The following is a 14,280-nucleotide window of genomic DNA, read 5'->3' as shown; positions in this document are numbered from 1 at the left end:
TCTTGCCATAAAGTTTTGTAGGCTTTCAAAAAACAAGGGATCTGCATATGTTATTCTTCTGCTTCAGAAAAATTATGGGCCATGACACACAGAACCGGGATTCCAAGGCCCAAGGTGTGACAGTCTGAATATTTATTTGTTAATAACTCCTCATAGCAGTCTGAGGCCCAGTGCAAATCACAATACTAATACTTCTCAGTGGTATTAATTATCTTTGTTTTTGTTTGGGTTTATTTGTAGGACTAGGGTAATCTATAAAGCTAAAAGGCCAAACTACATACTATTTTACTGCATATTTCATCTAGATAATCTATGGCTATAAATCAGATTCTACAAGCTAGTCCAAAAACACACTTATGGAGGCTCATCTGTGCCTGACATCTATTGACATATGTTGTTAGAAAGCTATTTAAAACAGATAAATATGCACTTGGTAGTAGAGCCAAGAGTGAATGAAAAGCAGAGTTGCCGCCAACACGAATGAGGCACGTTCTCTGTCCCGGGATGTGAGTTTCTCAGAATTCTACAGTAGGTCATGAGCAGACCCATGCAATATATTCTCTGCAAGAGAATATTAGGAAATACAGCCTTTTTTGTGATCTTGGTGTAGAAATACTACAGATATAGACGAACTAAGAGAAAGCTAGGTAGATGTACTTTTAATTATGTTAAAAGAAACTTTATGAAGAAGTTATTAAAACTGAGGAAATGTTTAAAAAGTGGTATACAAAATGACATTAAAAAGTGGTATATAAAATGACGTTATTATAGTAACCATCATGCATAGAAAAAAGGCTAGCAGGAAGTACCCTAAAATGTTCATATTATGGCTGGTAAAACTATGGATACTATTATATTATAGTTTTTTCTAATTTATATTATTATAAATGTATTTTCTGAAACAAGCATGTCTTACGTCTGTTGTAATAAACAAAATGAACTTTGGAAAACATAGAAAACCAAATTTTCTGGCTGGTCACGGTGGCTCACACCTGTAATCCCAGCACTTTGGGAAGCTGAGGCAGGCGGATCACCTGAGGTCAGGAGTTCCAGACCAGCCTGGCCAACATGGTGAAACCCTGTCTCTACTAAAAACACAAATATTAGCTGGGCATGGTGGCATGTGCCTGTAGTCCCAGCTACTCGGGAGGCTGAGGCAGGAGAATCGCTTGAACCCGGGAGGCGGAGGTTGCAATGAACCGAGATCACGCCATTGCACTCCAGCCTGGGTGACAAAGTGAGGCTCCATCTCAAAAAAAAAAAATTTCCTACCTAAAAGCTTTTAGCTTTCTAATATTTAGCATTTTTAATAATATTACATTTTTTAAATAACATTATTTATCTAAAAAGATATTAAAAATAAAGATGCCATAAAATGTAAAGAAATCCATCTGTACCCCACAGATTTTAGCATGAGCAATAGATGTGTCTTAGAGAGTTAAACAGGGCTGGGCGCGGTGGCTCATGCCTGTAATCCCAGTACTTTGGGAGGCCGAGGCAGGTGGATCACGAAGTCAGGAGTTTGAAACCAGCCTGGCCAGCATGGTGAAACCTCGTCTTTACTAAAAATACAAAAATTAGCCAGGCATGGTGGCACACGCTTGTAATCCCAGCTATTTGGGAAGCTGAGGCAGGAGAATTGCTTGACCCTGGAGGCAGAGGTTGCAGTGAGCCGGGATCACGCCACTGCACTCCAGCCTGGGTGACAGAGTGAGACTCCGTCTCAAAAAAAAAAAAGAGAGAGAGAGTTAAACAGAAAGATTGTCCTCTGCTTTGCTATAATAAATCTGTTTTAAATCTTTAATCTCTGGGTAACATGAATAAGGGTACCTTACATCTGTAATGTGCTTCCGATGGAATAGGTACTATTGGTCCTATTTTATATAAGAGAAAACTGAGATTCAGAAAATTAAATGACCTGTCTAAGATCATAAGGCAAGATAGGAACAAAGTGAAGACTAAAATCCATTTCAAGGGTTTTTTTCCCTCTATGCCACATACAGACAGCAAAGACCATCCTTATCCCCGAATGTCATAGGTACACGGAAACACAAGAGACACAATTGGTTGACTAGACCATATAATTAAGATACTTATGCTTTGCTGGCCTAATAGCAATTTCCTCAAAACATACTTTCAGTGTTCTCATTTTTGAACAAGTAATTCTTTTAGAGAAGATATAAAGCTTTTTGATTGATGATTCAATGAATTTTAGTTCTCTCATTCTTCAGACTGATATATTAGAATGTCCTAGATGCCACAGAGGAATTTCCTGGAATCTGATCTATTTTAGCTTATAATTACTTTCCTAAAATGTATTCTGAAAGAAACAGAACAAAGGAATAAGCCCCAAGCATTCTACATTGGAATTTTACTAATTCTCATTTTTATGACTCAGGAAATAATAAATCATAATACTAACGAAAACACTGTTTTATATAACAGTAAAGTCATCTTAAAGAAAACACAAATGGCTGCTTTGTGGGACCTGGCTCTGGCTAACTGTTCAATCTAGCCCAGTGGTCCCCAACCTTTTTGGCACCAGGGACCGGTTTCATGGAAGACAATTTTTCCACAGACCAGGTCGGGGGAGGGTTTGGGGATGACTCAAGCACATAATATTTATCATCAGATTCTTATAAGGAGCGCACAACCTAGATCCCTCGCATGCGCAGTTCACAATAGGGTTCGCACTCCTATGAGAATCTAATGCCGCAGCTGATCTGACAGGAGGCGGAGCTCAGGTGGTCATGCTCGCTCCCTCGCCCACCACTCACCTCCTGTTACACGGCCCAGCTCCTAGTAGGCCACGGACTGGTACCGGTCCATGGCCTGGGGTTTGGGGATCTCTAATCTAGACTTCACACGGCTGGAATCCAGTGGCAGGTAGTACCATGATGAACCGGGCTCTGGAGCCAGGCTGCCTAGGCTCAGCCTTGACCCACCTCTTAGCTGTGTGACCTTAGGTCGGTCACCTCCCCGAGCCCTAGCTCCCTCATCCCTCAAGTGAGGAGCACCTACCATGTAGAATGGTGAATGTGAAATGAATTCACATATGTAAAGGGCTTTGAGCAGTGCCCCCAATATTGTCAATGCCACTGAGGGTACAGCGTAAGGAAACTTATTATCTGCACCCTCCTGGGGATGCCATGTGACCTTCTTCTCAGTGGGGCTCCTAGGAACATTTGCAGTTTGGAACATTTGCATCCTGAAGTTGGACTGAATGTGGCTACATTCCATCGGATTATCTATGCCAGGCCTCCGTTCTCTTTCAGCTCAGGATATTTCAAGGAAACACAGAGGTTAAGAACACTGTCAAGAGTGTAAATGGGAAGCCTGGTTTGATTTGGAAACTGATTTCAGCTCTTGGAATCCCAGAAGTGAACTTGAATAGAGTCCCTGTATAACTGCACAGAGGTTCAAACTCACCTTCCCCAAAGTCACCTTGAGATCTCCAAAGCCTTCTGAGAGTGGACCAGAAACATGCTAATATCTCACTCTGCCAGATGCTATAACAACAACAATAATCTTGGGCACTCGTTGGATTAGGCTTCTTTGGTGAATGCCCATTCATTCATATCATGGGAAATTTGGTGCCTCCTGGTGCACACTGCTTCATTTCTGTTCCAGACCACAGATGTGTTAACCGTGTGTATAGAGAGAAAGGTAAGAATGTGGCTCCAGATGCCTGGCACAGCAGAGAGAGCCCAAGCATGACTGTCTGGAGGTGGAGGCTGCATTATAGAGATGTCTATGAATTATGGTACTTCTTAAATCACAAAGAAAGATGTACTGTAACTATGACTGGCCTCAGCATGTACATGTTGAGGGAAAGAGCTAACCTCACAGTAACAGAATGCCTTGGATGTTTATCTCCTGGGCTCACCAATGTCAGACTTGAGAATTAAGAAGACTCCTTACTTGAGAAGAACAGAAAATTTTTTTCCCTATCCTCCCCTCTTCCAGTGGGGAAAGAATTTCTTTTTCTTTCTTTCTTTTCTTTTTTCTTTTTCTTTTTTTTTTTTTTGAGACAGTGTCTCACTCTGACACCCAGGCTGAAGTACAGTGGTGCAATCTCGGCTCACTGCAACATCCGCCTCCTGGGTTCAAGCAATTCTCATGCCTCAGCCTCCCCAGTAGCTCAGATTACAGGTGTCCGCCACCGCGCCCAGCTCTTTTTTTTTTTTTTTTTTTTTTGTATTTTTAGTATAGACAGGGTTTCACCATGTTGGCCAGGCTGGTCTCGAACTCCTGACCTCAAATGATCCACCTGCCTCGGCCTCCCAAAGTGCTGGGATTACAGGTGTGAGCCGCTGCGCCTGGCAGGGAAAGAATTTCTACACAGCAAGTAAGTTCTCATTTACTTACTTGTGGGACCAGTTAACTTTCAAATCCTCCACATAGTAAGTTACAAAAGAGTACAGTCGGATGCCCTCGGCTGTGCTCTGGATTTTCAGGTCTGTAGCAGACAAAGCTGAAAGAAGAAAATAGCATATTTCATGCATCTGCATGCCCCTCCTGGCAGGAGGATCATAAAGCATTGTTGTGGTGTGAAATGTTTGACTCACCTATTTTTTTGCATACTTCCGTCATCAGTTCCTTAAAGGCTGTGGAGAGAGATTCAGAGCCAAAACTTTAGCATAAAAATTCTCAATGTAAGGTTAAATCTCAAATTCTTAGCTCTCAAAAATTCCCTTTCTGGTTGAAAGGAAATGGAAACAAGGTGAATTTGTTGACCCACTGATGAGTATTCTTTGAGGAAATAGTTCAATTTTATCAGGTTTTAAAAGATCCCTGCTTATTTTGATTTTTTTTCCCTTGAATTCTTTGTAACAATCGCCATATTTACATTCTAGAGAAAGGGCCACAAGAGATTTCTAGGAAGGTTCTTGGCTTTGGGATTCTCTTTCTTCTTAATTCCCAAGAAGCCTTAGTTTACATTAGAGGACATTTTCTTAGCCGTGTCATCGATTCATAATGAATTAACCATGTAGGTCTCCTGGCCTTCATCAGCCTGATAATGCTTTTTGCCAATAAACACATTTAGCCCCACTTCCACCCAAAGTAGGAAGGTGAAATTAGTCAGACTTCTGCCGTTTGTTAGCAATATTGTTTTAAAAATCTTGTTCAGGAACAAAATTGTAAGTTTGGAGGTCCCATGTAGATTTTCATCATCATGATGTATTTGTCCTTAGTAGTCTCTGAAAAATGGAATTTGCTTTCTTGCTGTGCTAAAAACTGCAAGGCTTCACATTTCATATATAAATCTTGCTTGCTACCTTTAGAGTGGACTATTTTTTGTCATGCTTCTCACAGAAGTTTTTGAGCCTGGAACATTTTTATAGAGTTGAAACAAAAATGATTTAAATTGAAAACAGATCCCTTGTGGACTCTGGACTATAAATTCTCTAAGGATCAAAAATACACTTCTGATTTCGAAGATGACTAGAAGTGAGGTATTTTTGAATAAAACAGTTCACTCTGTTGGAATTTCAATTAAGCCAAAATCTGTGGACCAAAAAAATCAGCATGATTTCAATCCTCAGCTCGGCCTCAATCATCATTCTGGTAAGCTGTATGCAGAAACACACAAGACAGACCCCAGCAGTTGGTGGACTGACCTTCATCCACAAGCTTCAGTCTGCTCTTATCTTTTCCTCGGTCATCTTTCAGGATAACTTCATAAATCCCAGCATCTTTCTTGGAAAACTAAGGGGGAATAGATATACCACATTGCACCTTACGTAGCCCCAGGGCATGGTATCTGTGATTTTTTTTTTCTTCTGCTTCTTCTGCTGCTGCTTCTTTTTTTTTTTTTTTTTTTTTTTTTTTTTTGAGACAAGGGTCTCACTCTATCAGCCAGGCTGGAGTGCAGATGTGTGATTATAGCTCACTGTATCCTTGAACGCCTGGCCTCAAGCCTTGACCTACCAAAAGCACTGGGATTACAGGTGTGAGCCACTGCACCTCACCTGCTATCTGCATTTTTAAAGGCCCTTGATTTACAGAATTGCCATCAAAACACTCTTTGAACAAGCATCTAACTTGTGAGTGGTGAACCGTTCACAGATGCAGAGATGCACCTCTCCAAAATAATTTGACCAGCAAGCTAGCAGTCCTGACTTTTTACCTTCCAAGGCTGTAATTGATATGAGGCTTAATGTCCTTACTTTTTACTCTGCCTTCATTTATTAAAAACTAGTGATCACTAGTTTTATAGTGATATATTTAAATGCTGTGCTCTTTTAGACAAGAAGTAGATAAAAATCTGTCCTTAAATGAATACCATGTCTGATGTCTCTGTACTTTTAGGACCACGAGGCTTAAGCACAAATGAAGAATGATCCACTTCACTGCCCATATATGGATAAAAGCAACTCAGAAAAGCAAGAGTTGTGGCATTCAGCTCATACTGGTTTGCTACCTAACAAATCCACACACATCACAAGGTTAGAGAAGCTTTTGTGTTCCTACAGCAGTTGGAAGTAAGCTAATATAAATCCCCTGGTCATGAAAGGAATACAGAATCTAGTCACTGTTTTGGGGTAAGATAGAGGGTAGAGAGCTAATATATTACATTTTACATTTATAATCGCCTACCTCTGTTATAAGCAGGGTACATATACCATCCTTAAAGTCGTGCTTTTCATCCACTGATATCTCCCTCTCATCTTTGTACCACACAATATGAGTCTCCTTCTTAATATTTGCCACCTAGGAGAAAAACCATAATTACTTTTCTTAAAATAAGAAAGTGTACTCTTGTGAAGTTGAATAGCTCTTAATGCAGCAAGATATAAAAGAAAAAGCACTGAACGTGGAGTGAGAAGACACAGATTTCTAAAGGAATGAATTGAAAGCTATTTTAATTGAGAAAAGAGTTTAGAATCAAGTGGACACCAATGAATAAACCTAAATCAATAGCATCTCTATTTCCAGCAGTGAAAATTGACTCTAAAATCATGTGGTAGGAAAGAAAAGAGAGAATAGATACATTCATACTGACATACAAACTTAAATGAAAATAGAAGTCACAAAACCAAAGGGAGAAAAATCCCATCAGATTAAAATACAGGCTGTGTTACAAAAACAAATGGCTTTATTAAAGGAACAGAATGAGTAAGCGCCAATCTATATCTAAAAATTTAATAAAAGATAAATGAAGCATTGCAAATATATGTGGAGGGGAGGCATGCTAAGTAAATTAATTACTTAGCAATTTTGAGGAGACTCACTTAGATACACTAATCTTCTCATCATATCATCTATTTCAAATGGACTAAACAACTGCATATGGTTAAAGGGATCTTGAGTTTCATCTACAATGCTTGAATTTTTTTTACAAAGGAGAATATACTCATGTATTTCTTGTAGAATTCAAATTGTATGAAAAAGTAAAGACTTCCTACAGATCAAGAAAACCATCTCAAAGACCCCACTGAATAATGGGTGAAAACTACATACCATTCCCCAAAGAGAAAATACAACCATAAAACCAACAAAGACAATGTTGTCTCATTATACGTGACAATATACAGGTTTTAAAATGTGAAACAATTTCAGCTAATAAATAAACATAGGAACCACCCTGGCAACTGTAGTGAAACCACTACACACAATCATTCTTTATGACCCTGGAAACTGGTTCCTGAATTGTAGAAAGTGTGTTACCAGCTGACATTGCTTACGATAAAAATGACCTCGATTGGAAAGCTGTGTCTGGACCCAGAGGACTAGAAATGCACTCCGCAGCTTTGGGCTTTGCTGAGTACATTGCTCATGAAATTTGGACACATCCCTTGTGTGGATCCCAGAAGCTCTGTTTAGGCAGTTGTCAGAAAAGATACTAGTTCCTCGGGGCATGAAGTTTTTTTGGGCTTTTTTTTTTTTAAAGCCGTGGTGCCTTCCTGCACCTGCCCAAAGTGGATCTTGTCTCCTTGCATCTGAGCTTTCTGTTGTCCGGGATGGCAAAGGTCATAGCTCCACATGTGGACTCCTGAGGGAGAGGAAGGTCCCAGTGTGCAAGCTAGGGTTCCTCCTACGTTCTTTTTTTTTTTTTTTTTTTTTTTTTGAGACAGAGTCTCACTCTATCACCCAGGCTCCAGCCTGGCATGATCTCGGCTCACTGCAACCTCAGCCTCCCGGGTTCAAGTGATTCTCCTGCCTCAGCCTGCCAACTAGCTGGGACCACAGGTGCCTGCCACCATGCCCAGCTAATTTTTGTATTTTTAGTAGAGACGGGGTTTCACCATGTTGGCCAGGCTGGTCTTGAAGTCCTGACCTCAAGTGATCTGCCTGCTTTGGTCTCCCAAAGTGCTGGGATTACAGGCGTGAGCCACCGCTCCCTGCCCCTCCTACTTTTTATTTATTTATTTATTTATTTATTTATTTATTTATTTTTTGAGTAGACTAGCGCCAAGCAAGACCCACGATACTCCAATGAGTCTGAATGATTCGCTGCGCATACTCCATGAACTGTAATGCGACATGTGAGTGGCTAAATTTACAGGAATTGCCACAGTAATGGAACAAAGAGCTATGCGAAGACAGAGGAAGCGGGAGGCCTTCTAGAGATGACTGAGCTGGGCCTGGGAAAGGATTTTGTCAGAGAAGCTGAAAGAACGTCATTCCAGGCATTGGAACGACAGCATAAGCACGAACTGTGTGAATATTCACAATCCATTTCCAGGCTGCCCTTGGTTGCTCGGAATCTGGGTATGGGGCTGATTGTCCTGAGGAAGGCCATCACAGGACACCAGAGCTCCTCTGCAGAGGGAAACAGCAAGCGCAGAAGGCAAGGGATGTGTGGGCTTTTGAAAAAGGATAGCTTATAGGGAGGGGCCATGCAAATGAAGAAGTGAGTGGGGGACAGCACGACAGAGCAGCTGGGATGAGAGAGAAGGTGAGGGCTTCAGCTGCTGCCAGAGAAAGAGTTTTTCAAGCAGCGTTGCCATTTCCTGTGAGGCTAAAACCTAGAACTGATTTTCCTTATATGTATTTCTGATAGACTGCTGTTTCTTTGAGTTTATCACATCTAGTAGACACTGGGGCACTTGGGTTCTGGCTTTTATCATGACAATTGTGAAATCCAGACCAAATGCCACACCTATGCTTCCACCTGTCCTTGTCAGCCAGCAGGACCTTCACGCTCCAACCTCACCCACCGGTTCCTTACCCAAAACATTTCTGATGACTCAGCTACACACCACATGCTAAAGTACAAACTTGTTTAGAATGCTGTATAGAATTTTTTTTTCCTGAATCTTTCCAAAGTCCTAATAAGACAATTGGTTGTGAGCTGCCAACTCTTTTCCACATGTCTCCCTTGGAGTCAGTGGCACAGCTGGGGAATACCCAGGGGTATTGTTGCACCAGCCTCACAATTTACATAGCAAGGTTCACGAAACGTTGCAGCTGGAGTGATTCTGGAATAGGTCTATGACTTAGAATACAGATTTGGCTTAAAACAAAAACAACGTGAGAGTCTTTGGAGATTACTAATTAGATAAAAGTCTAGGGTGTTACTAACTAGATCATGAGTAGTGACTAGGAATGATCACCTTGCCTTCTCATATTTTATGTCATTTTATTTTAAATCTTTCTTATCAACAAATGGTTACAGTAACATTGAACAGTAAATATGTGTCCCACTTATCATTTTGGCTCAGATGGAAGAGATGAAAAATTGAGCTTCCTCTTCTCTACATTCTATTTTATTTCCCTTGAATCAAATATTAAAAATTTATCTACCTCTTACCTTGCATTTCAATAGTACATTACATTCACCAGTCACTTCCCAGCTCAAATACTCAACAAAGTGAGGACCTATAAAATTTTAATGACATTAGCAATTACTCTATTAATCACAAATGCAAAATCAAAGCTCATACTTAAGTCCTAAGGTGATTTACATCTGAAGTCAGATTTTTAAAATTCTAGATTTAGCTTTTAAATATTTTAATGTCTACATATTTAACAGTAAATATTTTTAATTATTTTAATTTACTAGGCATTATTAACATAATCAATAATATTCATTTTAATTTGTTATGGAAATAACCTTGGAATCTTTTGTACAAAAAAATTAAAAATTTTCTCTTTATCCACTGCCTATTTTTACCTTGTTTCCTGATCCATTCTTGCCGCTGGAATTCAGCTTCTTTCTGGAGCTTTTTGAAAACTACAAATTGAAAAACAAGGAAGTGTGAAATTGAGTTGGGTGGTACAAATGCACATGTCAGCCACTGCACTAAGTGATTTATATTCATTATTGTAACACTCATACATTGTGACAACCCTGCTCATTTTTTATCTTTATAGATGAAGAAATAGGCTTAGGAAGGTTAAATAAATTGTACAAGGTCATAAAGCTAGGAAACAGTGAAATAATATTGGATGTTGCAAATACAGAGATCTGGCCAGCCTTTCCATTGCCTTCGTAACTGCCACATTTTAAATCTGGGTGGTAGTAAGTGAGCAGCTGATTTACTACAATCCAGTTACAATGTATGATTAGTAGATTTGGCAGGCACTACTTTTGCATATTTTTCTTCTCAATTTTAGTAATTTACAGTAAGTACACATGGCAAAACAGTCTCATGGTTTGTTTCTGAGACACATACAGTCTTTGTTGTATTGCAATCTCCCTCACTGGAGAATTTTAGCAATAAACATTTGTTTATATATGAAAGTATTTAAATGCAGTCTTGCCTGTGAGCTAGGGATAAATTTGGTGTTCCTTTAAATTCATTTTCATTTCCATGAAATACAATACCATGTAAAGTATTAACTGAAAACTGTATTTTTTTTTTTTTTTTTTTTGAGACAGGGTCTCACTCTGTCCCCCAGGCTGGAGTGCAGTGGTGCGATCTTGGCTCACTGCAATCTCTGCTTCCCGGGTTCAAATGATTCTCATGCCTCAGCCTCCCAAGTAGCTGGGACTACAGGTGCACACCACCATGCCTGGCTAATTTTTGTATTTTTAATAGAGGCGGGGTTTCACCATGTTGGCCAGGCTGGTCTTAAACTCTTGACCTTAGGTGATCCACCCGCCTCGGCCTCTCAAAGTGCTGGGATTATAGGCATGAGCCACCGCACCCAGCTGAAAATTGTATTTTGAACATTAGAAGTCAATTAAGAAAAAATTCCTACTACCTTTCAAATAACAACTTTTGTGCCATGGGGTATTTAGATTGAAGGGAGTAGCAAAGCCTGCTGGTTAATGTTCCACGGAATTCTTACCATCTCCAACGAGAACAACAGTAGAATGGTTAGTTGCTTTTCCATCTTGAAGCTGGAAAGTGTACGTTCCCTCATCCTCATCCTGTAGCTTTTCCATGAACATTTCAATGATGCCAGTGTTTCGGTCAATATGCATTTTATATTTCTTCAGTGTGAAAAGAAAATGACAGAGAAATCACTGAGGCATATATTTTACTTGGAATGACAACAAGCTTGATGAAATAAAAATAAACCCCAAAGGCTAGATGCAGTGCCTGTTCATGCCTGTAATCCCAGTACTTTGGGAGGTCGAGGTGGGAGGATTACTTGAGGCCAGAAGTTTGAGAACAGCCTGAGCAGCAAAGCGAGACCTTGTCTATATAAAAATAGAAAAATAGGCTAGACACAGTGGCTCACGCCTGTAATCCCAGCACTTTGGGAGGCTGAGGTGGGCAGATCACCTGAGGTCAGGAGTTCGAGACCAGCCTGACCAATATGATGAAACCCCGTCTCTACTAAAAACACAAAAATTAGCCTGGTGTGGTGGGATGCGCCTGTAATCCCAGCTACCTGGGAGGCTGAGACAGGAGAATTGCTTGAACCTAGGTGGCAGAGGTTGCAGTGAGCCGAGATCGCACCATTGCACTCCAGCCTGGGCAACAAGAGCAAAACTCTGTCTAAAAAAAAAAAAAACATTGAAAAATTGGTTGGGCATGGTGGTGTGCACCTTTAATCCCAGCTACTCAGATGGGAGGATCTCTTGAACCCAGGAGGTCAAGGCTACAGTGAGCCATGATTGTGCCACTGCACTCCAGCCTGAGCAACAGAAGGAGACCATGTCTAAAAAAAAAATTAAAACATTAAAAATTAGAATAATAATTTAAATAAAATCTCTTCATAACTGAACAAGTGCTTTATATTCTTATACCCAGGTAAAGGGAAATATTATGTGGAGTTTATGACCTAGACCAGAATAGATTACTAAAAAGTCTGAAATTTAGTTTCTTAAATCTAAATAAAGTTTTGTTACCCCAAGTCACAAAATGTCAAAAAGTTGTCTTTAGACTCTCACATTACCTTCCAGATTACATTATTTATTTATTTATTTAGAGACGGATTCTTGTTCTGTCACCCAGGCTGGAGTGCAGTGGTGCAATCTTGGCTCATTGCAACCTCGGCCTCCCAGGTTCAAGTGATTCTGCTGCCTCAGCCTCCTGAGTAGCTGGGACTACAGGCGTGTGCCACCATACCCAGCTGATTTTTGTATTTTTAGTAGAGACGGAGTTTTACCATGATGGCCAGGCTGGTCTTGAAGTCCTGACCTCAAGTGATCTGCCCACCTCGGCCTCCCAAAGTGCTGGGATTACAGGCATAAGCCACTGCTCCCGGCCTACATTATTTTTAATGAGTAGAATAATGTAAAACTATAGGCAGCAGAGGCAGGTATCTTGCTCATTCATCGCTATCTCCTTGGCATCTTGCACATACATGGTATATAGTAGTCAATTAATAAATATCTGCTGAACTAATACATGAAAAAAATGCTTCTAAATGTGTTTACTCTCTCTTTTTTTCTCTTTTTAGAGATAGGGTCTCGCTCTGGTGCCCAGGCTGGAGTGCAGTGGTGCAATCATAGCTCACTGCAGCCTCGAACTCCTGGACTGAAGCCTCAGGCCTCAGGATCTTGAGGCTAGGACTACAGGCACACACCACTATGCCTCACCAATTTTTAAAAATTTTTTGTAGAGATGAGGTTTCACTATGTTGCCCAAGCTGGTTTCAAACTCTGAGCCTCAAGTAATTCCCCTGCCTTGGCCTCCCAAAGTGCTGGGATTACACGTGTGAGCCACCATGACTGGCCCTATTTGCTCTTAATGAATGGAAATAGCCCTATTAGACTATACTTATTTTATCATATTGTTTAGACAACTTTTTTTTTTTCCCAGAATGTAAAGATAAGTTTTAGTTGCTAGGCATGCAAGCACAAATTCCATGATGGATTTGAATTGGTTAACTTTTGCTATATATAAAATGTCACAGAATGAAGGCTCAGGTCTGGGATGAACTCCGTGATGCAATTCATGCTCCCGAGCCTCCCCTGCAGGAAGTCAGTCTCCAACTGAGACCACGTTTTTGCTTAGCATCCCCCCATCCTATCCTGCTCCCCAACAATAAATCACTTGAACGAGAAACTACTTCAGACTCTCTTTCTAAGAAACTTAAGAGAGCAGCTGCATACCCTCAAGGCAACATGTATGCACACTTGAACATGTGAAGGGGAGTACATCTATATGCACATATGCATGAATGTTCACTCAATGGCTGTGGGGTGATGAGTGAGGCCAACAACACTTTTCCTTCCTCTCCCCTGACCAGGTGGTGATCACAGCACTCGAGGGAACATTTTGAAAGTGGAGAGGAGACGGGTCGCAGTGGACACAGGAGTCAGGAGTGACTTGTTCCGGCCCCACAGCAAGTCACTCTATGCACTGGAAAGGACTATACTGCATACTCTCCTAATATTCATGGTACTCGTTTCCCTCTCACTAACAAGTCCTCAAATGTTTTAAAAATACATCTCAGTGAAAAGGGAAAGGGTTGCTACTAATGGCCACAAACCACACCTCCTCTGCCCTTTCAGTTTCCCATTTACACCCATGATAGCACAGGTCAGTGCCCCTGAACCCCCAGTTCTTCAGTACTACTGGGCACTGGCCTGATCTTGACTTGACTGACATCTGTGGGGAGGACAAATAAAACTTAGATGTTGTAACTCTATCTACAAAAACTATGTTTATGTTAAAAGGGAAGGAAAGAGTATTTTATATATATATAAAATTACCTATGTAAATATGACTCAAACAGACGTACACACAGAGAAGCATAGAAAAAAGTCTAAAAAGGTATATACCAATATGTACATCAAAAAGCCATAAGAAGTGTTACAGCTCTTTTAGAATTTGTCTAGCAGGCTTTCCAGTTTTTGCTGGAAAGACTCCCCACCACCACCACCAAATTCAGAAAAGCCATAAGAATGTGTGATTAGTCCTTTCTGAGTCT

General features: G+C 40.5%; 1 protein-coding gene and 1 non-coding gene across 3 annotated transcripts in view; one reads left to right on the top strand and one right to left on the bottom strand.

Annotated features, from left to right (window-relative positions):
* MYOM1 (myomesin 1) overlaps positions 1-14,280 on the bottom strand; it is a 184,067-nt gene that overhangs the window by 12,308 nt on the left and 157,479 nt on the right. For both annotated transcript variants that reach the window (XM_003817889.3, XM_034943650.2), the window contains exons 29-35: positions 11,242-11,386; positions 10,121-10,180; positions 9,758-9,825; positions 6,601-6,714; positions 5,622-5,709; positions 4,569-4,607; positions 4,369-4,474 (exon numbers count right to left, since the gene is read on the bottom strand). In XM_003817889.3, coding sequence (XP_003817937.3) covers positions 4,369-4,474; positions 4,569-4,607; positions 5,622-5,709; positions 6,601-6,714; positions 9,758-9,825; positions 10,121-10,180; positions 11,242-11,386 — 620 coding nt within the window. The remainder of the gene's footprint in view (positions 1-4,368; positions 4,475-4,568; positions 4,608-5,621; positions 5,710-6,600; positions 6,715-9,757; positions 9,826-10,120; positions 10,181-11,241; positions 11,387-14,280) is intronic.
* On the top strand, positions 14,158-14,219 carry LOC112437793 (U7 small nuclear RNA). Its single transcript, XR_003026307.1, has one exon. It is a non-coding gene; the product is annotated as a U7 small nuclear RNA (small nuclear RNA).

This window comes from Pan paniscus, chromosome 17 (assembly GCF_029289425.2).
Source record: "Pan paniscus chromosome 17, NHGRI_mPanPan1-v2.0_pri, whole genome shotgun sequence".
Taxonomy (NCBI): domain Eukaryota; kingdom Metazoa; phylum Chordata; class Mammalia; order Primates; family Hominidae; genus Pan; species Pan paniscus.
This window is presented reverse-complemented; position numbering and strand designations above follow the sequence as displayed.